General features: G+C 42.3%; 1 protein-coding gene across 4 annotated transcripts in view; it reads right to left on the bottom strand.

The window, feature by feature from the left end:
- Nucleotides 1–25,041, bottom strand: part of Rcbtb1 (RCC1 and BTB domain containing protein 1) — a 40,936-nt gene extending 15,895 nt beyond the window's left edge. Inside the window, exons 1-7 of one of the 4 annotated variants that reach the window (XM_085698605.2) lie at nt 24,812–24,950; nt 12,990–13,149; nt 12,341–12,409; nt 12,063–12,232; nt 11,585–11,735; nt 7,482–7,648; nt 1,461–1,619 (exon numbers count right to left, since the gene is read on the bottom strand). In XM_085698605.2, coding sequence (XP_085554731.1) covers nt 1,461–1,619; nt 7,482–7,648; nt 11,585–11,735; nt 12,063–12,188 — 603 coding nt within the window. In that variant the 5' untranslated portion in view covers nt 12,189–12,232; nt 12,341–12,409; nt 12,990–13,149; nt 24,812–24,950. Of the gene's footprint in view, nt 1–1,460; nt 1,620–7,481; nt 7,649–11,584; nt 11,736–12,062; nt 12,233–12,340; nt 12,410–12,989; nt 13,150–24,811 lie in introns of all 4 variants that reach the window. The other 3 variants (XM_085698607.2, XM_085698609.2, XM_085698606.2) reach the window with 3 other exon arrangements.
- Nucleotides 25,042–25,516: the final 475 nt, after the last annotated feature.

The following is a 25,516-nucleotide window of genomic DNA, read 5'->3' as shown; positions in this document are numbered from 1 at the left end:
TTGCTTGGTGTGGGAAGTCCTTCTGTATATGTATTGCTTTTATTGGTTAATGAAGAAAGAATCTGTTTTGACCAGTGGCTTAGCAGGGCAGAACAGAGCTAGGTGGGGAAAACTTAACTGAATGCTGGAAGAAAGAAGGTAGAGTCAGTGAGATGCCACGGAGCCGCCACAGGGGAAAGACCCAAGCTGCCAGCTGGAACCTTACTGGTAGGCCACGAGCCTTGTGGTAAAATATAAAATAATAGAAATGGGCTAATTTAATATGTAAGAACTTGATAGGAATATGCTATAGTGATTGGTCAAGCAGTGATTTAATTAAAACAGTTTCTGTGTGGTTATTTCAGGAGTCTGGGTGACTGGGGAACGAACAAGCAACCTTCTACAACAATTGCTTATAAAGAAAAATCCACAAGGACACACATGAAACTACTAATGAGATTAGGAAAAAACTTTTTAATGCTTACTTTGTAGGCTTCATTGTCTTCCCCATTGTAAAAGTAACCACATAATAATCATTTTAAAGTTAAATCAGTGATTCAGCAGGTAAGACAGGGTACTGCTCTCGAAGACAGCCTAGCTCAGTTCCCAGTAGAGGGCTCCCACAGCCTGTAATTCCATGTGTTGAAAACCTGATGGCCTCTTTTAAACTCCATGGGCACACTGCACTTGTGTGTACACATAGACACTCATATACACGTATAATTCAAAAATGATAAAAATAAATCTTGAGAAAATAAAAGCATGAAGAATACTGAACAGATGATTGATTGCCCACAGATTCTGAAGTATTCATGGATGATAGCAGGATTTAATAAAACAGGAAAAAGTCAACTTACCTGAGTTCTCAGTAACATGTACAGCACGCCAAACCCATCACTGCATGATGCCATACACAAAGACTGTTTAGTGCCCACGCAACAAGGAAAGCATAGGTGGTACACGACCCATTTAAGTAGCATCAGTAATTTCATAGACATAACCATCAGCTCAAAAGGTGTCATGGTTACAGGGCAGAGAGTAGGTTTATAAAAGTAGCTAATGATGATCTTCCCATAAAACAAGATGCCTCCTCCAGTAAAGCGTGAGATGTCATGGATGGTTTTATGAAGAATTCATTAGCTGACTTTAAAACTGTATAGACAACTCTTCCACTGGAAGGAAGGTCGTTCATTCTCAGTCCCAACATTAAATCCAAACACCTACACTGATGAGACTGCACGATCTAATGCTGACCTCACCCATTGCCTTTACCATGAGGCTACAGGGATCTTGCAAAAACTAAAATTAAGACACATTAGAATTTTTACTTGACACCTTCAGATTTGAGTCATTCTGAGGACTGAGCAAGCACTCGCTAGCTGGTCCTCCTTAGGGGCCAGTAAACAAGACACACTCTCCTCCTCTGCATGCTGGCACTGTTGCATGCAGGTGGAGGGGACAGGGAAATGAAGAGGACGAACCTCACCACTATCCAGAACAGCCATGGATGAGGTCTGACCACAGGCAATGCTGACCACTCTCTTAGTATGTAAACAATTTGTAACTTTCCGAGGAGTTGGCTGGTTTGCTGTGGATCCTGATCCCACCTGACCACAGTTGTTATAGCCCCACGCAAATACCTACAAGAGAAGGAACAAGGAAAACCAGTCGTTAGACCTTTGGCATGGTCTCTGAATGCTTTACACACACTTACCCACTGATCTTCAGAGTAATCCCATACAGGGGCCCTGGGGTCAGTATTCCCATCAGCTGGGCAATGGATATATAGAGCCCAAGTACTGTACTATGTTTTCAACAACTTACTATGGTACTCTCTGAGTTTGGCAATGAGATAGACACATACATTTGTTAATTTGGGAACTAGTAAGGTGAAGCATTGATGATGTAAAAAGCATGCCCAGCTCTTTGGGCAGAAATTCTTTTGTTTCTCATGGAAAGCTTTCCAAACCATACTGTTCTTTTCCCTGTCTCACTAATGCACAACTGATGCCCCAGGACAACTGTTGAGGTCAGGCTGTGCCCTGCCCTAAGTAACTCCACATTGTGTAAAAATGGTTTTCAGACTGTGCCTTGCCCTGAGAGGGTCCATCTTATAAACAGCTTTTTACTCTACTAAGGATGATGACTCTGCCCCTGGTGGACACCTAAACAGCACCGTCCGTCTGGCATCATCCACAAGACACAGAATGATAAACAAGAGCTCTACTGCATAAATTCATAAACATAAACTGGGACTGGAACCGCCCATTAAAATTATATCAGAAAAACCAGGCACAAGAACTTCCCAGACACACCAGACTAGGAACAAAGTGCAACACTCACTTGGCAGTGGCAACAATGACTCTACAGGTTTGTCATCTGAGCAGGGTGTACAGGAAGCAGAGAGCTCCCAACTGTCCTACAAGTTCTAGTCAAATTGCTATGCACCTGTGTGGACCTACTGTCCATCCACCTGCCATTCATCCCTCTGGACCCAAGCCTACTCCTGGCCTCTAGAGCCTCGGCTTCACTTCACTTCTGAAGCTCAGTTCTGACCCCAAGCCTTGACTCTGGCAGCAGCAGCAGCAGCTATCACCTCTCCCAGAGAGCTCCAGCCCGAGTGCATCTTAACTGCCAGAGACTGTTTCTGACTTCTATCAGCTTTTGCCTCTCAGGTCTCTTTGAAATGCCATGGCCTCTTTAATTCCTTTGTAATATTTATGTTTCACACACACACACACACACACACACACACACACACACACACACAGAGAGAGAGAGAGAGAGAGAGAGAGCGCAATATAATGTGTGCTCTGAGAGCTAATATAAATAATTAAGACTGGAATGTTAAAAGACTGGAATAAATAATTTGTGACAGCCTTCAGTCAGGGCTAACAAGGAAAGCAGGGCTACTTGACAAATTGCTACGAAAGTTGCTGTACCTTGTGAATTTATTGTTATGTGACTAAAAAGGCATGATGGTAGACACAAACATGTTGGCCTATTTCTGACACAGTACAAAAACCATCAAGTTTATAACTTTCCATTGTAATTTCTCAACCGTAATATAGGAGTAATAGTCATAAGTGCTAAGGGCGTGTCTGTTCCTACAGAAATAGCGTTGATTATTAGATTGTTCTTCTAAGTACTTAGAGTTCTCACTTGCTACCTGTCAACTTTGCACAACCTACTTTTGCTATTATCTACCACAATCTGAACACTAGATTTTTATTGGAGACACACAGGCAGGTTTCTATGCTTGTCAAAAACCAGAAACAAATATGAGAAATGAAAATAATGGCCACACCCTTAAAAAAGAAACAGTGACTCCCCCTGCCCCTCCCACAGCAGCTACCGACTGCTAATAGCTCTCAGTAAGGAGTGGAGTCTGGAGATGTCTCCCTATCTCTTGTGGGAATCTGGACAGACTTGGTCTCATGAGGGTAAGCACAGCTGTTGAGTTTCTGCGTATGATGGAGATGTGTTTGGGAAGGATATAGGCAACTTGGAGGTGGAAATAGGGACTGGAGAGGTTTAAGGACAGAAGAAGAAAGAACCTCTTCTAATACTGGCAGGATTCCTAAGAGCCTACATTCACCCCATTCCTTGGCCTGTGACAAGCAGTCTTCACACACCTTCAGTCTGGCTTCTACATCTTTCTTCCCTGTCGATACTTTCTAATTTCACATGTTGACAACAGTCCAACATGCTGCCGATGTCTTCACTATGAAAACCCTGATGAAATATGCATTTTACAGGTAGAAGAAAAGTAACATATACTTCACCAAGGGACAGTCACAGAAACATTTAGTTTAATAAGGAAAAGATTCTGGATTCTGCACCATTATTAAAATTAACACATGCTAACAATTAAAACAAAGCAAGAATCCAGGCTTCAAAATGAGCAAGATTTGTCTAACTTCAAAGATAACTCCTCAGGTATTTCTGGAACATTCTAAGGTCCTTACAAGCACCACTGTCTTTCACTTTAAATGGGGGGACCATGTTTCCACTCAACAAGCAATGGGCAAGGAGACGGTAGGTTTGGACACAGCCTGTGTGCTATGCCTACATCTGATACATCCCAACAATGAAACCTGGGTCACCATCAGTTTTGTGGCATTTTCCTCTCTACCTTGTTTCCAACTGGTATAACTAATTAACACCATTGGAGAACTTTAAACAGAGAACAAAGTGACTGACCTAATTTGTGCTTTGAAATCACAGAGGGCCAAGGAAGACTGGAAAGGTGAAACTCAAGGTTACTAACAAAGACCAATGGCAACAGTGCAGGCAGGAAGCAAGGATCAAGCAAAGGCATAAGGTGGAGCAACAGTTCCAGAGGTCAGAGGGAGAATGAACAGGGCGAGGAACCATAACATAAGCAGGGGCATGTGGCTGAGCAAGTTACTCACTACATTGCTGGAAAAGTTGTTTTCTCCAAAATTATTACATACACTGAAAAACATAACCTACCTGAAGACTGGGGGTCCTTAGAAGCTTACATATCACATCTATCTGAGATCATGGCAAAGAGCATGAATGTGAACACTGAGTTTCCTTATCAAAAGGTGCCGGTGACCATATCAGAGGAGCAGCAGGTGGCACTTGAATTCAGGAGTTTGGCCCACCAGAATGAAAGACACTGGTGGGTGAATCTCGGACAGGCAAGACCCTAGGGTTTCAGCTCCAGAACGTCTCTTGCTACTGCTGTGCCTTTGTATGTATGTCCAATGCCATTTTTCTCTGGTATCTAACACGGTATGAATGGGAACAGGGAATTCCCATTGCCTTTAATATAGTGTGATTATTTCATGGAAATATTCCATTCTACTGACATTTTTACCTGTGATTATGAAGATGATTTCCTCTTAAGATGTACTGTTTAACTGAAGCAATGGTGTTATACAATAATAGCGTTAGTTTAAATAAAATTTTGATTGAGACTTTTAAATAAATAGATTAAAGGATTACAATAGAGGTTAGTTTAGTGGGAAAATCAATATAGGCATAGGTAGGACAGAAAATAGGGACAAGGAAATGTCACACAGCTAGGACTTATGAGTATCTCTGGATAAGCCATATAGACGTGCCTTAGGTTAATAAGGAAAACAACTTAGTCCCAGCTAGGCTACCTCAAGTTCTTTCAGTATTAATGTTGGGAGATGTGTCCACGGGTTTCAGTGTGAATCACAGCTAAAACAAAGCTTTACATAATGACTTAGGGTTATGTTGTTTGTTAATGGCTTTGAGGAACAAAATCTTGGGGAACAATTTAAAGTTTAGAATGGCATACTTCTAATAGTTGAGCGAGGGACTCATTGAAGTAAGGAACAAAAACAATGGCAGCCTGGCTCTTGCTGCCTAAAGTACCCTTCTTGTGAGGATGGGTTGGTGACCAAGGTGATGATTAATTCCTTGTACCCCTTTCTGCCTTCAGCTTCCTGATAAAAACACAATGTAAGAGTGGGTGGGTGTGCACCCTGAGGACTTAAAGTAGAGCTGACTGCTTCATGTGTAATAGTTTAGATCTGTGATTCTTTCAAGAATTTTTTATAAGATGACATTTTGAGATAAATAAGGTGATTGATCCTTTCTTTGCAACAACAAAATGCAGTCTGCCAGTAAAAGAGTAACTAGCTGAGAAAAATACCTTGCCTGCTTACACTCAGTTAATCTATAGCAAGTTGCTCGGATTTGAATGTATTTGGGTTCTTGGGGATAATTTGTTTTTCACTTGTAATATGTAAAATGTTTACTCATGTATGGGACACGGAAAACATGCTGTTGTTTTATTGTTAATTCTTCACTTAAAAACAGAATGTAACCACATTGTAATTTTTATACTGCTTGAAAGATTTTGCTGGGTTATATAAGTTATAAAGGAAAAATTAAGAAGATACAGAAGGGATACATCAGGATAGAGATAAGAGAAATAAAGAAATGAAAGAAGATGATAGACCCTAAAGGTGTGTGTGTGTGTTTATTTCCCTTTTTCATGGGCCCCTAAGAGTTAAGTTTTACTCACTCAGACAGAAATGTCAAATTGAGTAATTAGTCCACCAACTTCGTGGCTCCCCCTCTATACCTGAGCTGCTGAAGGCTGGTTCACACGACAGCAAAGGAGACTTTTTTTGAGGCCAACAAGATAACTCAGCACGTAAAGACACCTGAGTTCTATCCCCAAACATAGTTAAAGGAGAGAACCAACTCCCACAAGTTTCCCTTTGACCTCTACACGCACAACATGGTATAGCCCCCAAATAAATACACATATAAATACAATTAAAAACTTATTTAGTGTCTGGAGAGATGGCTCAGATATTGAGAGCATACTGACTGATCTTCCAGAGGACCCAGGTTCAGTTCCCAGCACCCACATGGCAGCTCACATCCATCTGTAACTTCAACATCTGACATCCTCACAAAGACATACATGCAGGCAAAACACCAATGCAAATAAAAATAAACAATTTAAAAAAAACCTTTTATTTAAAAGGTTTTTGTTAGTTTATTTTTTAATTTGTTGAGACAAGTTCTTCCTCTGCAACACAGGCTAGCCTAGAAATTTCCATCCTGTTTTTAAGTCCTCGGTGCTGGGACCATGGACACGTACACACCACATTCAGCTAAGGGTGATTCTGATGACAAGACACAAGTACTACTGGAGAAAGAATGCATTCATATGTGTTTTATTGTTTGTTTTTAACTACAAAGTCTAATAAGTAAAACCAGGGGTTTTCACAATGGCTGTATAGTGGAAATGCCCTATGTATATACATCAAGGTCAATGAAATAGGCGTAGGGTAGAGCACTTGCCAAGTGTATGTGAGACCATGGGTTCAATTCCCAATACCCCTTTCACACACACATGAACAAAATGTAACATATTTACAATGGAATAATGCAATGGTATTAACTCTTGAAGAAGAAATACTTGGAAGAATACTGTGAAATGTCTTGTGGACATGACAAAGATGTTGCACTAATGAACTCATTGGAGTTATGGCTGCCTGCACAGGACTAAGGCAACAAGATCAGTCAATAGTCCAGAAGCACTAACCCAGTGGGTTACCTCCCCTCCCAAAAAGAAGACATAAAGGTAGGGGTAGCATGCTGGAGGGGCCTAGAAGAATGGAAGAGTGAGGTAGAGAGGCTCAAGATACGTTGTGTATCTATTTACAAAATTGTCACACACCAGAGAAATGAATGAACTTGAGGACACTATGCTAAGTGAAATCGGTCACAAAATGACAGATATTATCCAGTTCTGTGCACAGGCAGTACCTACAGTGATCACAGTTGTAATGTCAAGGAGAACCGACATTTAACAGACTTGGAACTTCAGCTTTTTTAGATGAAAGAGGTCTGTGAGTGGACAGAGCCAACAGTGTGAATGTACTTAATGCTATCAAGCTGTGCATTCAACATGCTTATGATAAGAAGCTTTGTATTGTGTAGTTTATGATAATTCTTTAAAAGGAATCAAAGTGCACACTTACCTCTCCGTCAGCTGCTAAAGCCATTGAATGATGTGAACCACAAGCTACCTCAACCACCTGCTTGATCAGGAGGTTAGTACAGACTTGGACAGGAGCAATGCCTTGATTGGTGGTACCATTCCCCAGCTGGCTGTATCCATTATGGCCCCAGGCGTAGACAACTCCATCTAAACATACAAGCACATGAAACACTAGCTCTGACAGAACTGGTAACCCCTGTAACTTCCATTGCTCTAGCGTTTGTGCCCTTCTCTCTGTAAGATAACCACTTGTAGGGAGTCAGAGAGCAAAGGATCACAGAATAGAGAGGACAGAAGCAAACCTTTCATGAAAGGACTTGGCACCTATATACAAGATCAGTTTTGATGGTCAAAGTCAAAATTTATGTATAAAAATAGGCTTTTTTATATTGGACTCTTGCAATAGGACAAGAGGATCTTGAGCTCATGGTCACTCTTGGTTACACGATGCATCTGAGGACGGCCTGGGCTACGTGAGACAAAACTTTGGAGATGAAAAGCAGACAGATATTGTAACTAACAAAGCAAACCAGAAAAGGCATCAACCAGCAGCTGCAAAAGGGGAAGTGGGTGCAGAGCCAATTCCAGCTGAAAACTCCAAAAAGATGTGCCATCAGTTATGAGAAATTCATAGCAAGAGTATGTCACGGTTCTGTTGTTAACACCAGTTGGGACTGGGTTGTGTGGTGATGCAAGAATTGGGTGAGAATTTGGGGTACACACACACACAGACACACACATACACACACAGACATTGTACAAACATGGGTGTAAGTAAAATTTAATTATACATGGTTTTAGTAAGTTAATTTTACAGAACACATATAAAAGAAAATCAAGAAAATTAGATCAGAATCTCTTTTATACAAGAAAAAGTCCTAAAAGAACAGAGCAGGAAAAAAAATTATCTATGAAAAGTTATAAAAATGTTTTCTAGAGATGAAGGCAGGACCTACAGATTACTAATAAGCTAAACGTTCCCACTCCAGAGCAATCATGACTCTTTAAAAATATATGGAATAAAGAAAAAGATGTCTCTAATGTTCAAAAAAGGAGGAAACAGTCACACACAAAGGAGTACGAGTGGGGTTGAGCAGATGGCTCTATGGATAAAGTGCTCGCAACACAAGCATGAGAAACTGAGCCCAAACTTCAGCACATGTGTAAAAATCAGGGTCCAGCGGCATACATAGTGATCTCAGGGCTGGGAGTCAGAACAGGAGGAGCCCAGGGGCTCATGGGACAACCAGTCTAATCAATGGGTGAACTCCAGGCTCAGTGAGAGACCCTGTCTCAAAGCCACAGGTGGAAAGGAATAGAGAACACGGACCTCCTGCGTCCACACGTGCTCACAGGTGTGCACTCACACAGGAGAGTGGAAGGAGTTAGTGTCCGTGCTAAATCTTAACAAGCACCATGGCTTGAAAATGATGAGAAAACAGACTCCCACCTTAGAATTCTGATGTCAGCCAAGCCACTGAGTCACATCTGTGAGAGTGAAAGACCTTAAGACAGAGACTCACGGATCCCTCTCAGATCCTTGTCTTGAAAAGTTCTAGAGAATGTGTTTCCCAGATGAGGGTAGAATTTAAGGAGAATGACATGAGACACACATATACAAAAAGGAACTAGAGAGGAAAAAGTGAAGAGACTTTTGAGGATGATAGTGCTGGCACCTGTGCAGGCAATCTGGGAGTGTAACCAGTCAAGATTAGCAGTTCTGGAGGAGAGACGAGGCTCCAGAGATCATCTGATACGTGCTATTCTGTAAGAGGTGGACATGTGTTAATGATAAATGTGTCAAGGTGTCAGTAAGTGAAAATGCACAAAGCAATTATCAACCTCAGGAAGTGGAGGTGGGGGTCATACAAGAAGGGAAAGGCTTCGCTATAAATACACAGTCCCCAATAATGAAAGCATCAACACTAATTTAACCAAAACACTAGTATCCATGTGTTTAAAGGATAAAGGGAAGAAAGACAGAGGACAAAGAGCTAAATTCTGTCTGCCCCAATACAAAGTTGAAAGAAAACCCAAGACTGGAAACTCAGAAGTAGACGTATAAGTACCTTACTTTAAAAATCAGAAAGAAAACAGGCTGGCAAAGTAGCTCAGTGGGCAAAAGCTCATGCTGTTCAATCTTGAAAATCCACATAAAAAACGAAAAGAAAAGGTGGATGTGGTGGCACACGCGGGTAATCAGCACTACAGGAGGATGGAAGCAGAGACAGGAGAATCTCCCAGAAGCCAGTGGAGTACACAGCACAGCAGAAACAAGAGACTGCCTCAATAAGGTAGAATGATGGGCCAACAAGATGGCTCAGTGTGCAAAGGTACTTGTTACCCAAAAATGCAAGCCCAAGAGAAAACAACTCCAAGAGTTATCCTCTCAATTCCTATGCACGCTGTGGCACACGTGCTCACCCTCACACACATACACAACAATAATATGAGAGATCAAATTCCAAAGAAACATCTGAAGACTTAAAGTGGTTCCTTCTAAACAGCAGTTGAATCTCCAGCAACCCCCCATATACACACCCTAGAGCTACCTGAACTCAAACGTGAACACACGTACACACAAAGTTTTTAAAATGATTTGATTGGTTATAACCACATAACCTAGATATTGTAATCAATCATAGATATGGCACACAATATATAGTATACTTAATACATATTGCATAAAATATACTATATAAAGATTAAACATAAAAAGAAAATATTCCTCATCAAGCCCTAATTATTTGTATACTAAATTTAATACTCAAGATACTTAAAACATATTGTTTAGACTATAGCATAATTTCAAAAGAATCATGACATATTCCAAAGGACACAACTTTAAAGAAAGGCAGTAATTTGAAAGTATGTCTTTTAATGTGTTTGCAATATTAAAAATGTTCTTCAGTATTTAGGGTCAGATATCAAGCACTGGTTATGATTGCTATGTTTGAACACTTCAAACCCTTAGGTCAGGATGGGTGAGAGTGAACCAGCTGGTAGAGTGTCAGCTGACAGGGCCGAGTGGAGCAACCACATGATGACTCAGAGCAGGTGTGACAGAGCTGCCATGCTATGCTCAAACCTCGTCAGACTGCTGTATGGGGACTGGCTCTCACAGCCTGAGAGAGATGGAGAGAACATGGAGTAGATTCAGATTGGAGCCACTGAAGTCAGGTGACCACAGAGGCTGAAGCAGCACACATGGGAGCTGAGGCTTTCCTAGTGCAGACACACAAAGCAGAGATGCACTCTGTCTCCCACAGCCTGCCCTACAGAACCATCTAATAAAATCTGAGGGCCTCTGTAAGGGGTAAAAGGCCTAAAACCCAAAGGGAAGCAGTTACACATGACAAACTTTCAGAATGCTGCTTGCCCACAGCACAGACAATTACCAAAGGAGAATAGCTACGCTTTGGTGACCTCGGTGAGAGGCAGTCTAAAGGACAAGAATCTGTCCATTTCTTCTAGCCCTTCAATATGGCACCCACATGGATACTCTTCAGAATAAACTAAGATATCTTGATTCAAGATTCAGCAGCTACATAAAGGAGAAAAGCCAGATTATGTGTGTTTATAAAAATATACCAAAGAGGGCTGGAGTGATGGTTCAGGGGTTAACAGCATGTATTGCTCTTCCTAAGTTCAATTCCCAGCACCCAAATCACATGGCTCACAACCATCTGCAGGCCCTGTGCTAGCATGTACATCCCCCCACACTGCTTACACAAATAGTTCAAATAATAATAAAAATAAATTTAAAAAATATATAAAAGAAATCTTCTCAAAGTTGCCCTATAACCACACATTCACTGAAAAATCAGACTGGAGGAACCACATCCTTTGACTTTTCCAGCATTCTGCAATTGACACTGAAAGTCTAAGAATCTTAGAGACTGTCTGTATACAAGACACATTGCTGCTATCCCAATTGTCCTTGAGTGTCCTAAATTCTTATCTTAATTATATACTCTTCCACAAATAAAGAACAATTCAAAGTTAGTTACTTGATACAGCACTTCTCCTTGCTCAGAATGAACTGTTCAATTACTCACAAATCCCAATGCCAGAGTTCTTTACCTTCAGTGCTGAGCAGGACATGGGGGCCACTCCCATAACTAAGGCTTTTGATCTTTTTTCCACACAAGGCTTCTAGTCTCTTGGGCACCAGAGTGCTCTGGTTGTCTCCAGTTCCTAGACAGTTACTATAGTTCAGTCCAAACACGAAGACCTAGAAAACAAATACCTTTGTCTAATCACATTTAAGGCTCCTTTCCCTGCTCAGAAAATAAGACACATTCAAGTCTAGTTTGAGCCCAGGCAGCAAGCAGAGACTAATATAGCAGGAAACTTCCAGCCTCTGCTGAGAACACTGCAGGCTTTGCAGTATTAGTCTATACTATAGAACAGAAGGCATTTTAACAGGAAACTGGAATGCATCAAGAGTTACCCATCCTGAAGTTCAGGTTCTCTTTATCCCAAACCTACTCGCAACCTTCAAACTATAGGGTTTCAAGTCCAACCCCAAAACAAGCCCCAAACTAAACTCTAGTCTTACCTCATCTTTGTCAGTGACATAGATCGCCTCGTTGGCAGAAGTACCAAAGACACATGCTTTCCTGATCGATGCAGTTTCCTGGGGTGAGAGCAGAGTGAAGATTGGCCACTTTCCTACATCCACCATGACTCTGGCTTTGGGTGATTCCTATAAATAAGCTGACATCTCTGCTGCAAGAATTAAAGAAGTATTTCAAGAAAAAATAACCACTAAGCAAACTTTAACAAGAGTTTCACTAATTATTAATAAAAGCTACCAAAAGATAATCCCAGACCCACCTTTATGGAAATGAAACAATCACTTGCTCAGCCTGCCCAATCCTCTAGCCTTCAAAATCAGGCCTCTCCCTGAAATGAGAGCACAGCATACTATAAGGAGTTTCTTTTGCCAAATTCCAGCAGACTTACTGTTACATACATGCACATATTAGTATCTAACAAAGAGAAAGCTGGCTACCTACATGGATCTGGATTCTCCTAGGGATATTTCACTCAGGAATTCAGATAAATATTACAATACTAAACCAGGCATGGTGGTGCATGCCTTTAATGCCAGCACTCTGGAGGTAGGGGCAGGTGGATCTTTGTGAGTTTGAGGTCAGCCTGGGATATAGAGCAAAGTTCCAATACAGCCAGAACTACATATAACAAAGAGAGACTGTCTCAAAAAAATTACCATCATAAATTGTCTGTCAGTTCTTAAACAGGAGAGGGAGGGAATTAGAAAAGTCAGAAGCATCATCTCCACCTCCACACTCACACATGCCCAAACCCAGGGTACCTGAAAAACTTATTTCTTGCAGAAACCGCCTGGCACAGTCACTGCTTCACAACAAGAATGTGGTAACCCTCCTCAGAAAGCCGAGAGTAGGTAAAGCTGCAAGAGGAACTGAATGAAACTGTCTACATACTGACACGCAGTCCTCACCTCACATTTACAAAGATAAGACAGATTCCTTCCACATGGGTGCTGAGCTGGTGACTCTGAACTTCAGGTCAGGCTTGGTTAGCTTAAATTGTGCCGTAAATGATATTGTTTATGGAGCCTTATGTAAAGAATCCTAGGTGGGGCTCTTATTTCTGCAAGGCTGAAAAGAAGGGGTGGGGATATTAGGGAGTCTGTATAAACACAAAACCCCATCAAGCTAGTGAATTTCCACTCAGCTCTCACCTCTGCAAACAGAACAAAACCAGGCTCTCCTAATGAGGACCCAAAACAGTCAAGCTCCCATTTCTCACCCTTTGCTCTCTGAAAACAGCCAGGAAAGGCAGTTTTCTCTGCTATAACACCTCCCTACTTAAGACATTCTCTCAGAGTGCTCTGGCACTTCAGCACACCAGCCAATGCCTCAGCTCCTGGCATCCACACTTCTCCAAACAGCACCGACCTGAACGTATCACACAGTCAAGGAGGGGTGAACACCACAGAACATCACTAGATGTGTCTGTCACTGCAGCCAGGCACCTCTCATGAAACTTAAGCATCTTAAGGATATTGGGGGAAGGTAAAACACATAAGCACAAGAAAACTGTTTCATATGGTACAAAAGAATACTAGAAAGAGAATTCTCCTTCTACGTGAAAGCAATCACTATTATCAGTGGTTTGCAATTCCTTCCAGGGGTAGTGAATACCCATGAGGATAGTGAGTGCATGCGTGTACACGATCTGTATGTGTGTACATAGCATGTATGTATTTTAGAACAAAACACAAACATCCCCTTTACCCCCATCTTACTAGTGGAAATTGCTCCCGCTTAGCAATAGGAGAGCTACATCACTTCAACATTCTAAGGTAGTCTATGACGCTGATGTAGCAATTTGCTTACCTCTTACTAATACACAGTTAAGTACTTGGCAGTTTTATTCTAGAACACTGAAAGTACTGTTTGCATACAGTACTGAAAAAAATGTCGCATTTGATACATAAATTTCTAAAGTAAACTCCTAAAAATGAAACTTCTGGGTACAGGTTTAGTAATTTCTTTACCCTTGACAATTGTTTCAAAGTGTCCTTTATGACTCGCCATAAATGTAGATCGGCGTCTGTTACCCTTGGTCTATAAGCAGGGTTAGATTATTGTCAATACAGAGACATAGAAGGGGAACAGGGAAGATAAAGAAGGAAGGAAAGAGAAGAGAGGAGGAGTGAGCAGGAAGAAATGTCCCCAAAATGTCAGGTTTGCACCTCTTACAGAACAAATGGGGCAGAAGCCATGTGTGATGTAAATGCCTCTAAGCAGGTGGTTGTTAAGAAAATTCAGAAGCATCTTTTCTTTTATAATACAAACCACACAGAATTCATCTTAACCATTCAGAATTTTATGATATATAATTTATTGAAAACATATGATTCAGGGTCAGCAAAACTGTTCAATGATTGGTGAAAACTGGTCACCTCTTGTCAAGCCTGAGGACTTGAGCTCAATCCACAAGACCCATAGGACAGACCAACTTCCAAAGTTGTCCTATGCCCTGCATATGGTAGAAGAAAGGACAGACCAGCTTCCGAAGCATATTCACATCTTTCCACAATTTTTTTTAAAAAAATGTTAATTTAAAAATTGTTAAATTCAAGATTCCCAGGCTGTGGACTATAGCTAAGTTGATACAGTGCTTTCCTACACACAAAGCCCTAGGCTCAGTCCTTTTAGTCCCAACATGATAGAATGGAGGCAGAATCACAAATTTAAAGGCATCCTCACCTACACAATGATTCTGAGAGCAGCCTGGGATGTTTTCCTGCCTGACTGTCTGTTTCTCTCGCACACACATACACACACAAATCAGGCATGCTGGGGGAGCACTGAGAGACGGACTCACTCTGCCCTCAGAGACCACAACACAGGGGCACCAGCACCTGAAGCCACACGAATTCCAACAGTACAATTACTCTGAGACTGGCAACTCTGCCTTCAGGGCTTGGCAATTTTCTTCCAGATCAAGTTTACCTTCTAAATGAGGGTTAATTTTATGAGCTGAGTTTGCATGTGGCTGAATTAGGTGAAGTTTTATTTTACAAGGCTGGTATTTTTTAAGAGTCAATAAAAGAAACTGCTCAGACATCTCCGCAGGCACACCACCCCACGACACAATATCACCAGAGACCTTCGCATAGAGCAGGGACAACGTCCTGAGCAAGGTCTGAGCTTTAGGCTCACATTTACATTCTCTAGTCAGTGTGATACACTTTTATCTTTCTGACGCTTGATTTCTCAAAATTCGGTTCCTGTTCTAAAACTATATAATTCATATTCAACATATAAAGAACATCTATGGGGGATTTCTTGAGTGCATGAAAGTCAGTGCTAATACTGATCAAGTCGGACTCTGTCTTTAAGATGAGCCTGGCTAACAAGACCATTGTCTAAAGAGCAATAGTTAGGCTGACCCAAACAAGAAACACAGTTATTGACAGATTTGCTATTAGCATGGGTTATTAATTATGCAATCATATATTATAAATATATTAATTTACTTATTGGGGTATGTGGTAAGTAGGCACATATAAGCAGGTACAGACGTCTATGAATGTGCACGTGGAGGCCAGAGGTCGAGGTCAGGTGTCTCCCTCTCTTCTCTGAACCTGGAATTCACTGACAGGCTAGACTGTCTGGAGCAAGTCTCCAGGATCCACCTGTTCTTCCCCCCATACCCCAGCACTAGGATCACAGGCCAACACTGCCACAATCTGCTCTTTATGTGATATGAACTCATGTGTGCACAGCAAAGCACTTTACCTACCAAGCCATCCCAAGTCCCACTTTAAAGATTTATTTTTATTATTTTTAGAATTGCGTATGTGTGCATGTGCATGTGAACGCAAGTACCCATGGAGGCAAGAAGTGTAGGATCCCCCTGGAGTTCCAGTTACAGGAAATTGTAGGAACCTGATGTGGCTGTTGGGAAATGAGCCTGTGTCCTCTCCAAGACCAGTAGTACATATTCCTAACCACTGGCTCAATACTTCAGCCCTTCCTAACCTCATTTTAAAAGAATGTAGATATAGTTCAATTAAACTTCGCTTACATCATCTCAAAGGCTGTAGAGTAATTTTGGTGCTTCACAGGGTAAGACATGAAGTGGTTCTACTGAAGTGCTCCAGAGTCACTGCTGACAGAAAGCAGCTGTAACTGCCTACTTAGCCCAGACTCCAACAGGCATGGGCTCTGTTACGTGTTGAAAACTATTCAGTCATGTTTCCTCAGACACATAACGCCATGCTGTCCTTTCTCATGCAATCCTGTGACCTAGAAACCAAGCTACTCCTAAGGAAACATCACAGAGAAAGACACTAAGGAAAATCTTACATAGCCAAACCATGTGCTTAGTCAAGTTCAAAATCAAATCAAAAACACAAAAAGCACCTTTGAGATTTAACAGCTATGTCACCAAGTACTATACACTGTATAGTTACAGTTTTGAAATACAAAGAAAAGGCTAACACATATCTCTAGAGGTTACAGGAGACATTTCTTTATATTTTAAAAATATATCCTCAGATTTCTCTAATACTTTCTGACCAATACAAGTAAGTAGTTTAGGGTCAGCAAACTTGGCTGAGAAGGCAAAGGCATTTGCCATGCAAGCCTGGTAAACTGAGTTCAATTCCTGGAATCCACATAAAGGTAGATGAGAACCAACTCCACGAAGTTGCCCTCTGATCTCCATGGTGTTGTGGCACATGCCCCCCCCAATATATCACATATACTCATGCAATAAAAAATAAAACTTTACAGCCTTTAAATATGCATTTTAAATAAAAATATAAGTTTAACTATTTGGGAATTGTCTGAAGGTTCTAGCATGGGAAGGAGAACCCATCTTCCTTTATTCATGGGGGAGGTTGTCGCCCACCACGCAGGGCCAAGCATGTAGTTTCAGGAGGGAAGCACATGGAGCCACGAGGGAGGGAGGAAACACCTGCCTAGGTGGCCAATCACCCAACTCAACCACGATGATCAGCAGGGTGGCAGAAGCCCCAGTCAGCAGTCCTCACATCACATCTATTTGAATTATGTTTTAGTCTCTAATTCTTCAAGAGTTGAAGATTTATTCCTGTCTTAGGTTTTTAACCTAGAATAGTAGGCTGTTTAGACAATAATCTCGACAGTTGGGAGTAAGGTTCAGTGGGAAAGTGATTGTTATGATGGCTCAGTGACAGGCTTTGGCCCAGAAACTGAGACACAGGAATAGAGGAAGATTCCCAAAATTGATCTCTGGCCTCCAAACACACACACACACACACACACACACACACACACACACACACACACACACACCACAAAACTATAGTTAAAAGCATGTATTACTAATATTGTCATATGTAGTTCGCATGGTGTGTGTGCACGTGGGGAAGTTAGAGAACTTTATGGGATTTGCTTCTCTAATTCTTCCTTGAGTTCCAAGGATTGAATCTTGGTCACCAGGCTCACACAGGGAGTGCTTTTACCCAGAGTGTCATTGCACTGACGTTAAAATCTCTAAAATCATTAACAAAAATTTAAAACGTAGGAGTATCAAGCTGGGCATGGCAGCACATGCTTATGACCTCAGCACTCAGAAACCTAGAGATGAAGATTGAAAGTTCAAGGCTAACCTGGACTACATAACAGGACCTTGTCTCAAAAACAAAAAGTTGGAATGTAAGATGAGGACACAGTTCTTCAAATGAATGAAATATGATCTAACAAATCCACTTCTAGTATAGTCAAAAGAACTAAAAGCATAAACTCGGTTATGCAGCAGTGGACAAGCAATATTATTTGACAGGTGAATAGTGAAGTAAAATGTGACCTACCCATAAACTTCACCTTGGGAAGAAATCCTGATCATGCTGCAGCAAGGATAAACTTTGAAGTTACTGTATTACAATGAAACAGGCTAATCACACAGAACAAATACACAGTTCCACTGTGTGGTATCTAGAACAGTCAAATCAGAAGCACATAGGAGGCAGAGGCAGGAGGAACTCTGAGTTCAAGGCTAGGCTGGTCTACACAGTAAGTTCCAGGCCAGCCAGGGCTATGCAGTGAGACCCTGTTTCAAAAAACAAACAAACAAAAGAATGAAAGAACAGTGGTCGTCAAGAAGTGAGCATCAGAGGAAATAGGAGGGAGGGTTACTGCTCTGGGGGTACAGTTTTGAGATGACAAACGTTCTAGAGATGAATAGTAGGGGTAACTGAACAAAATTATCAATGTAGTTAATATCATTAGACTTTTATAAATGTTAAAAATGATATAGGACTGGAGCAATGGCTCAACAATTAAGAGCATTAGCTGCTTTTGCAGAGGACCAGGGTTTGGTTTCCAGCTCTCACATGGTGGCTCAGAACTATTTGTAACTTGAGGTCCAGAGGATCTGGAGTACAAGCATCAGGCACACACATACATACAGTGTAGAAAAAAAAATCATATACATAAATTCTTAAAAAATAAAAATGTTAAGTTGGGTGGTAGTGGCGAACACCTTTAATTCCAGCACTGAGGAGGCAGAGGCAGACGGATCTCTGTGAGTTCGAGGCCAGTCTTGTCTATAGCAGCTAGTTCCAGGACAGCTAGGGCTTTTAAAGAGAAAAACCATGTCTCGAAAAACCAAAAAAAAAAAAAAAAAAAAAAAAAAGTTTAAAATGTAAACTTAATGTTACATATATTTTACTATAATCTTAAAAAATCCAGCAATTTGATGGGCTGAGATACAGTCCACTTGCTAGAGTGCTTGTCTGGCATGCACAAAAGCCTGGGTTCAATAGCAGCACCACATGCCACATAAAACTGGACATAGCAAAACACACATGTAATCTCAGCACCAGCTACTCTGGAGGTGGAGGCAGGAAGATCACAAGTTCAAGGTTCTCCTCTGGCTTCAATGTGAGTCTGGCACTAGCCTGGGAGATCTGAATCCCTGTCTCAAGAAAAATTCAAGCAATAATAGGTTTACATTAATCCTTCAGTAAATTCAAGTATACATTATTAAAATTAAGCATAAAAAGGTTTCAATTCTAAAAAGACGCATCTGCTAAAGTATAGTTATATTTCATTAATTCTCTTTTGAATATTAAATACAGGTTAGAGATATATTCAACAGAATATTTCTAAAAGAAATAGTTTCTTACAATTTTTCAGAAAGAAAAAAAGGCTTTTCTAGCACATACAGCAATATAACAGACCCAATAAAACTGCAAAGGTGAAGAGTCTTCCCAGGGCTGGACCAATAACCACAACCAGGAGAGGTAATTAGCACGTTCACCATATTCAATAGCTATTCCTGTATGCTTAACTAAGATAGTCATTTTTGCTAACCTGTATTTTTTTTCTAGGAAATGCTTTCTCATCAACAGTATTAACATGTTATTTTTTTTATTCTGGCGATAATAAATAACGGAACGAACAGAGAAATGACAAGCAAAGGCAGAAGAAGACTTTGAACACCTTTCACCTTTCACCCAGTTGGTTCTTTGGCATTGAAGACAGAGCCTGACCCCTCTCTGCCCATTAGCACTGCAGATCAATAACCCACTGCTAACCATGGCTTTCCTAGCTATGGTGCTGTCTCTCAGAGAGCTTGTGGCATACTGAGGAAAGACTATTTTATGTCATGTTCTCAAAAGTAAATTCAGGAAATACAAACACAAACCTTCCAAATTTAGAACTAGACGGCTGAAGGAGCAGTGAATCAATCCCCTGTGCCCTCTGAAGAGCCCATTTATTTTACTTTCCCCTAGGAATCAAGTATTAAGGCCAAGACGGGGAAAATTTTTATTTTGCTGACCTGGCAAAAAACATATTTGAATTTGTTTACAGAGTTTGAAAAACAGAAAGTTGAGATCAATAGTACAAGAAAGTTTGTTTTTGATGTAATAGTCTCAATATTAAAAAAAAATACTAAGAATGTACGGCTGACCTATAAGTATATGTCCTTCATAGACCTCAGGGTTCCCTGACCAACCAGAACGTATTTGGAACAAAGGGAATGATGTCACCAACAGGACTGTCTCCCTCTGAACAGCTTTTCCGCTGACCTGAAAGGTACTAAGAAAAAGAGAGTAAAGAAAGCAACTCTTCAAAGACAGTCAGCACCAGAATTCTAAGCAATTGGGTGTGATCTGCGGAGCAGGAAGGGAGTCTCCACCTTCTCCAGCATGGAAACACTGGGCAGTGAAAGCACAGGACCCCATGGGCTGGATATTCCCAGCATCTCCTCGAAAGCCAGACTGATGCTATTAGAAGTCTCAATGCCAAATACACAAGGCCTCTAAATTCCAGCTGTGTTTAATTAAGCACTTAAGATACATGATGAAGATTCCTACTAGTGTTTCTATTTTAGAGACTGAATGGGTTGTGATTTGTGTCATCAGTTTAAGAAGTTAAGCTGCCTCACAACTCAGTTGTTTTTTGTAGTTCATGGTCTACTGATAAAGTCTAAGGGGCCTCACAAAAAACTCCAACACGAAGTAATAATGTGAACCAAATTAATAGCATAGCTAACTAATTCCTCTGCACTCACCCTAGACACGAATCAAGCTAAGGACACTGTAAAGAGCAATACAATCATGGCCCACACCCTCTGAAGGTCAAAAGCCCTGAGAGAGATGCTGATTCCAAGTGGAAACCCCGAATGCAAAAAAAACATACTGGACTGAGCAAATGATGGGAGACAGCAAGCAAGCACACAACCCAAGACACAAGCATGTGCTGAATCTGCAAAAATAGCGACAATTATAAGAAAATTATCACAGAAATGCTGGAATATGAAATCCTAGAGGTCAAATGCTCAAGGATAAATAATGATAAAGTATAAGCATTTCCTTAGGAAACAACAACGTATTCTCTCCAGAGCAAGCCTCCTTAACTTTCTTCCTTTCCGATCAGTCTTGTAGGCACTGGGATGACACGAATGTGCCGCCCTGCCCAGCTCTAAGTGCCCATCTGTGCATAAAGATTTAACAATATGGCTGTTGTCTCCATTTCTAAGCTCACTGTACCTGTATTCTAGGAAAACTTTCTAATAAAAGGGTTCCAGGGTTTGGGACAAACTTTTTGGAATACAACCTTGCAACTATCATTCGTCTATGTTACAGCAAAAGATCAAGAAATCCTTTGGCTTACTGTAGAGCCAAATGCTTCCTATAGGAACTTCTTTCAGACCTATTCTGGTGGGCTTTGGGATACCGAGACGCTATCCCTCCTGATTAAACACTCATAGTGTGTCCAGGTCCAGCCTCTAAGATAGACCAACCTCAAATCTTTTAAAACAGAAATGCGCCTTAAAACTTCACCCCTTCAATGTTATAAGGGATACAAATAAAATGCAATTTCAAAATTTTTCTGAGACTAATTCTATCACTGCCCCAGCTGCAAGGATTGCTGACCGAACTGGAAGAATCAAAGGGAAAGCATGCTCTGAGTCTGGTTAGGACTTGACACCTGTGAACACAGCATCCGCTCCTCATCAGCCACAGCTAAGGCCACCTGTACAGAGGTCACTGAGGATCACCCTCCCACCTTCGTGTAAAAGCAGCATGACTACTGTCCTAGAATTTCCCAACACTGACAGTGTCCACATTTTGTATAACTGGTTTGTTCAAATTCATTACTTAAGATGAGAATGGGAGGTCCTATAGTTGTCCTTCCCTGAGCGGCAGAAATTACCTGACTTGAAGCATAAACTGCAGTAATGGCCCCTGTCACCCAAGGGGCTTCTTTCATTTCACTGCCCGGAAGTTTCTGGCAATTCTAGGACAGAGACTCTGACAGCTCATTGATGAGTGAAGAAATAATAATGAACTCATATGCTCTGGTTGGAAAACAAACGACCCAAGTGCCTACAGGGTTAGCAGGAGAAAACAGATCTTGTGAGGCGGGCTATGACAAAGGATACTTTTCTTTAATCCCAGCAGTCAGGAGGCAGAGGCAGGAAGATCTCTGTGAATTCAAGGCCAGTCTTGACTACATAGCCAGTTCCAGGCCACTCAAGACTACAAAGTAAGACTATGTCCTAAAAACAAAGAAACAAAATAAACCAGGTGAGGCAGAGCCCCAAAACTGGATAGCACAGTCGCTAGAGTCTACAGTCTAGAGGTACAGTCTGATCTCAGAATTTTCTTCTCCAAGAAAAAGGTTTTCTTTCTGTTGCTCTTTTTTAAGCTCCAGCCTAAAATGGAACAGGAAGCTGCTCAGAGGATCCTTCTCAAAGGCAGAGACAAAAGTACTCCTCAGAAAACATCTGCTTGCTTAGGACTGGTGGCAAACACATTAGAGATGACAGTTTGCTTATGTGTTATATGTGAACATATGTGTTCATGAAAGATCTAACATCTTTTGAAAACAAGGATTTAAACTACATGCTAAGCTTCATGAAATAACAAAATACAGAGGGAACATCACGCTTTCATCATTCGGATAACATCACAAAGCAATCAAGTAAAACCAGTGGTAATAATCACATCAGTAATAGACAATGACACGGAAGGAAACTGGTTTTTATATTTAGCCAGCTATATAGTCTTCCCTTTAATTCAGTATATTTCTATGTGTTACAAAATAAGATATAAAGACTTATCACCAAAGCCTGGTACCAGACATGTTGACAATAATTTTGTACTCAGGGTTCAACCCTGGGACTCAGTTATACGTGGCCTAGACTGATACCAAGGATTTTAAAGTACAGAAGAATATGCTGCTTCAATTACCTAGTTCTTAAACAATGTCTCACTTCACAGCTCAATACAGCCTTGAACTCAAGATTCTCTCTCTCAATCTCAAAAGGGTTGAGATTCGGTACGTAATTTACCAGCACAGAGCTGGCCCACCGACTTCCTTCACCACAGCAAACTAAAGCTGCCATGCCTCTTAATGGCCATTCCCAGAACTGGTGAACACCCTTCAAAAGCCTAGATTCCAATGCAGCAGAGAACACCATCTTCACCTGCTGAGGAGAGAAGCAGGCAGTGAGGCTGCTCTAGGGGTCTCGGGAAAGAAATTCCCACAGCTGTCAGCAACGGCACCCAAATGCCTCCACCACGCTGGTTTCAGGATTGGCCGGAGCATCTGAGAAAGCACATTTCATCTCCATAACCACAACTTTTTCTAGTGCATCACAAAGCCATTCCAGTAAACAGTGGGGCACTTGGGCCGCTCACCTCTGCAAACAACGGACTCCCTAAGACTTCAGAGAAGGTTCCAGAAAAAGCCTCCCAGAATGAACTCCAGTGCTTCCTGGAGTCATTTCACACCTTGCCATCAGCGAGTATGGGAAGATGAGTAGGACCATATTTTATAGAGTATATTCGCTATCTCAAAACTCCTGTAGTAAGCCTAGTTACTTGAACTGTTATGCAAACTATCAAAATTCTAGAGTCAAGCAGACTTTGGCATCTTGAATCCCCAAACACTAGCTAGTTTACAAACTGAAATCTACGTGAACTCTGCAACTCCCCAAATTTCCAAAGTAAATAGAATTCACACCCTAAAATACGAACTGTTTTCTCTAGGTAGTAAAACTGCAGACTATGTACATTCTTCTTCATATTAACATTTCCTAAAGTCTCCTCCTCTCTCTGCTTGTAAACATTTTGCAAGCAGTACACTGTGGCCTAGATGTACCTGAAAACTTGAAAACTGAGACCATATTGTGAGTCAAATACATAACAGAAAACTATTAACTGACATCCTAGGAAATCCATTTGAGCTAAAGTCAAGGAATTCTCATCACATCCCTCAATACATACATACAAGGTAATGTAACATTTTAAAAATTTACCCATAGAACCTAGCAGGAAAGAAAAATGTGTCTCGCGGTCTTGTCTGGCCTCTAGACTCATGTTTCCTATGCTTCCTTAAAGTACCGGATACAAAGCAGCCCTGCAATTTCATCACTGGCAGATAAAGATCGCATATTTTGCAGCTCCTGGAACACACGGGCACTCAACTGAAAATCTTAAAAAACAAACTTGAAGCTACAAGTTCATAGCTTTGGTTTTCTATATATTTTCTGGGACTCATGTTACTCAATGCTTTGGATCACAAGCCATAAAAGTCGCTTGCGGAAGAAACACTTCAAAGATGAAGGCATCACTTCTTCAATAGGCACAAGCTCAGAGGGGGAAAGAAAAAGACCCGCTTAGAAGTACTAATAAATTCACTGGTGTTCACACAATAGGTTATAAGCCAGCCCACATACGAAGAGAAGAGAAGCTAAACAGAGTTGTGATTTAAGTTGAAGTTAGAATTCACAGCATACTCGAATCTCCTGTCAGGGTCCAAGCGGCTTCTCATGCCTGCCAGCATCCCTTGCTTTTGATGCTATCCCCGCTACAGCAGACATCAGCCTCAGAAACCCAGAGATTGCCTCCTTCTAGCCATAGACCTCGTCAACAACCGGGCAAAGGCACGGGAGACCCTGCGGGTTCTTTTTAAAAAGCGAGGTCGCCTGTCGTCTAAAACGGCAGCCCTCGGCTTCCCCGCTCTGCAGCGGCCAGCCTCCCACCCACCGCTAACTGGCTCGCCTCGACGGTCCTCTCCGGTGGGGCGGGGGCCGCGTCTCGTCGGCTGCAGGCCGCGGGCGACCTCTCCTCAGCTCGCCGCACCCCTGGGGCAGCTTCCCGCACGACACACGGGATACCCCGGCGTGCGGGGTGCGCGGCGCCGGGGTCGCGAGCGCGCCTGCTAACCCCCGGCCCCCGAAAGGCGCCGGTGCGCGGCCTCCGCAGCCGCCTGGCAAGGGCCCCCCGCCAGCCCGCCGCTCTACCTGCTCCGCCGGGCCCCGGCTCCCCCAGCTCCTCAGCGCCGCCGTCGCAGCCGGCTCCGCCCGCAGCCCCGGTGCGAGCGCCGGGGCTGCCGGTCACGTGGGCGGCTCGCGTCACGTGACGCCCGGGCGGCGCGCGCCCTCCGGCTCCTGAAGCCCCGGGCTCGGGTTTGGTAGTAGATCCTGCCTGAGGCGCGGCGCTGGGTTACGAGGGCACGACTAGCCGCGGCCAGGACTTTACTCGCCAGGGAGAACCGGAACCCGAAGGCTACCCAGCAAATGGCGGCGCCCCGCCGCCTTCCTCCCGCCCCGCGCCCCGCCTATTCCAAGCGGCTGTTTATCTGAACACGTGTTTCTCCGTCCCGCCCTGGCCCGGATTAAAAGCACCGGAGGGAAAGCCGGGACACCTAGGCCAAGCGGACAAAGAGGCCAGGATCCTGAAAGCTGTCTGTCTCAACACGTTTCTTGTGCTAAGCGGGTAAACTGAGGCCAGAAAGGTCGTGAAGGAACGCTATCAGCTGTAAAGTCCCCTACTACTCTCGGAGCGCCCGTTTGGCATTAGAGAATAAAGTCCAAACTTCTTGGCACAGCATCCAAGCAATCTTGTTCAGACTCACCTTTCCCTTTGGAGCTCCCAGAAGTAAATACAAATCTTCCTCTTTTGCTATGCGCCTCTAAGCCAGTGGTTCTCAACCTCCTAGCGCGGTG

The sequence above is a fragment of the Myodes glareolus genome, chromosome 12 (genome assembly GCF_982192425.1).
Source record: "Myodes glareolus chromosome 12, mMyoGla1.1, whole genome shotgun sequence".
Classification (NCBI taxonomy): Eukaryota; Metazoa; Chordata; class Mammalia; order Rodentia; family Cricetidae; genus Myodes; species Myodes glareolus.
This window is presented reverse-complemented; position numbering and strand designations above follow the sequence as displayed.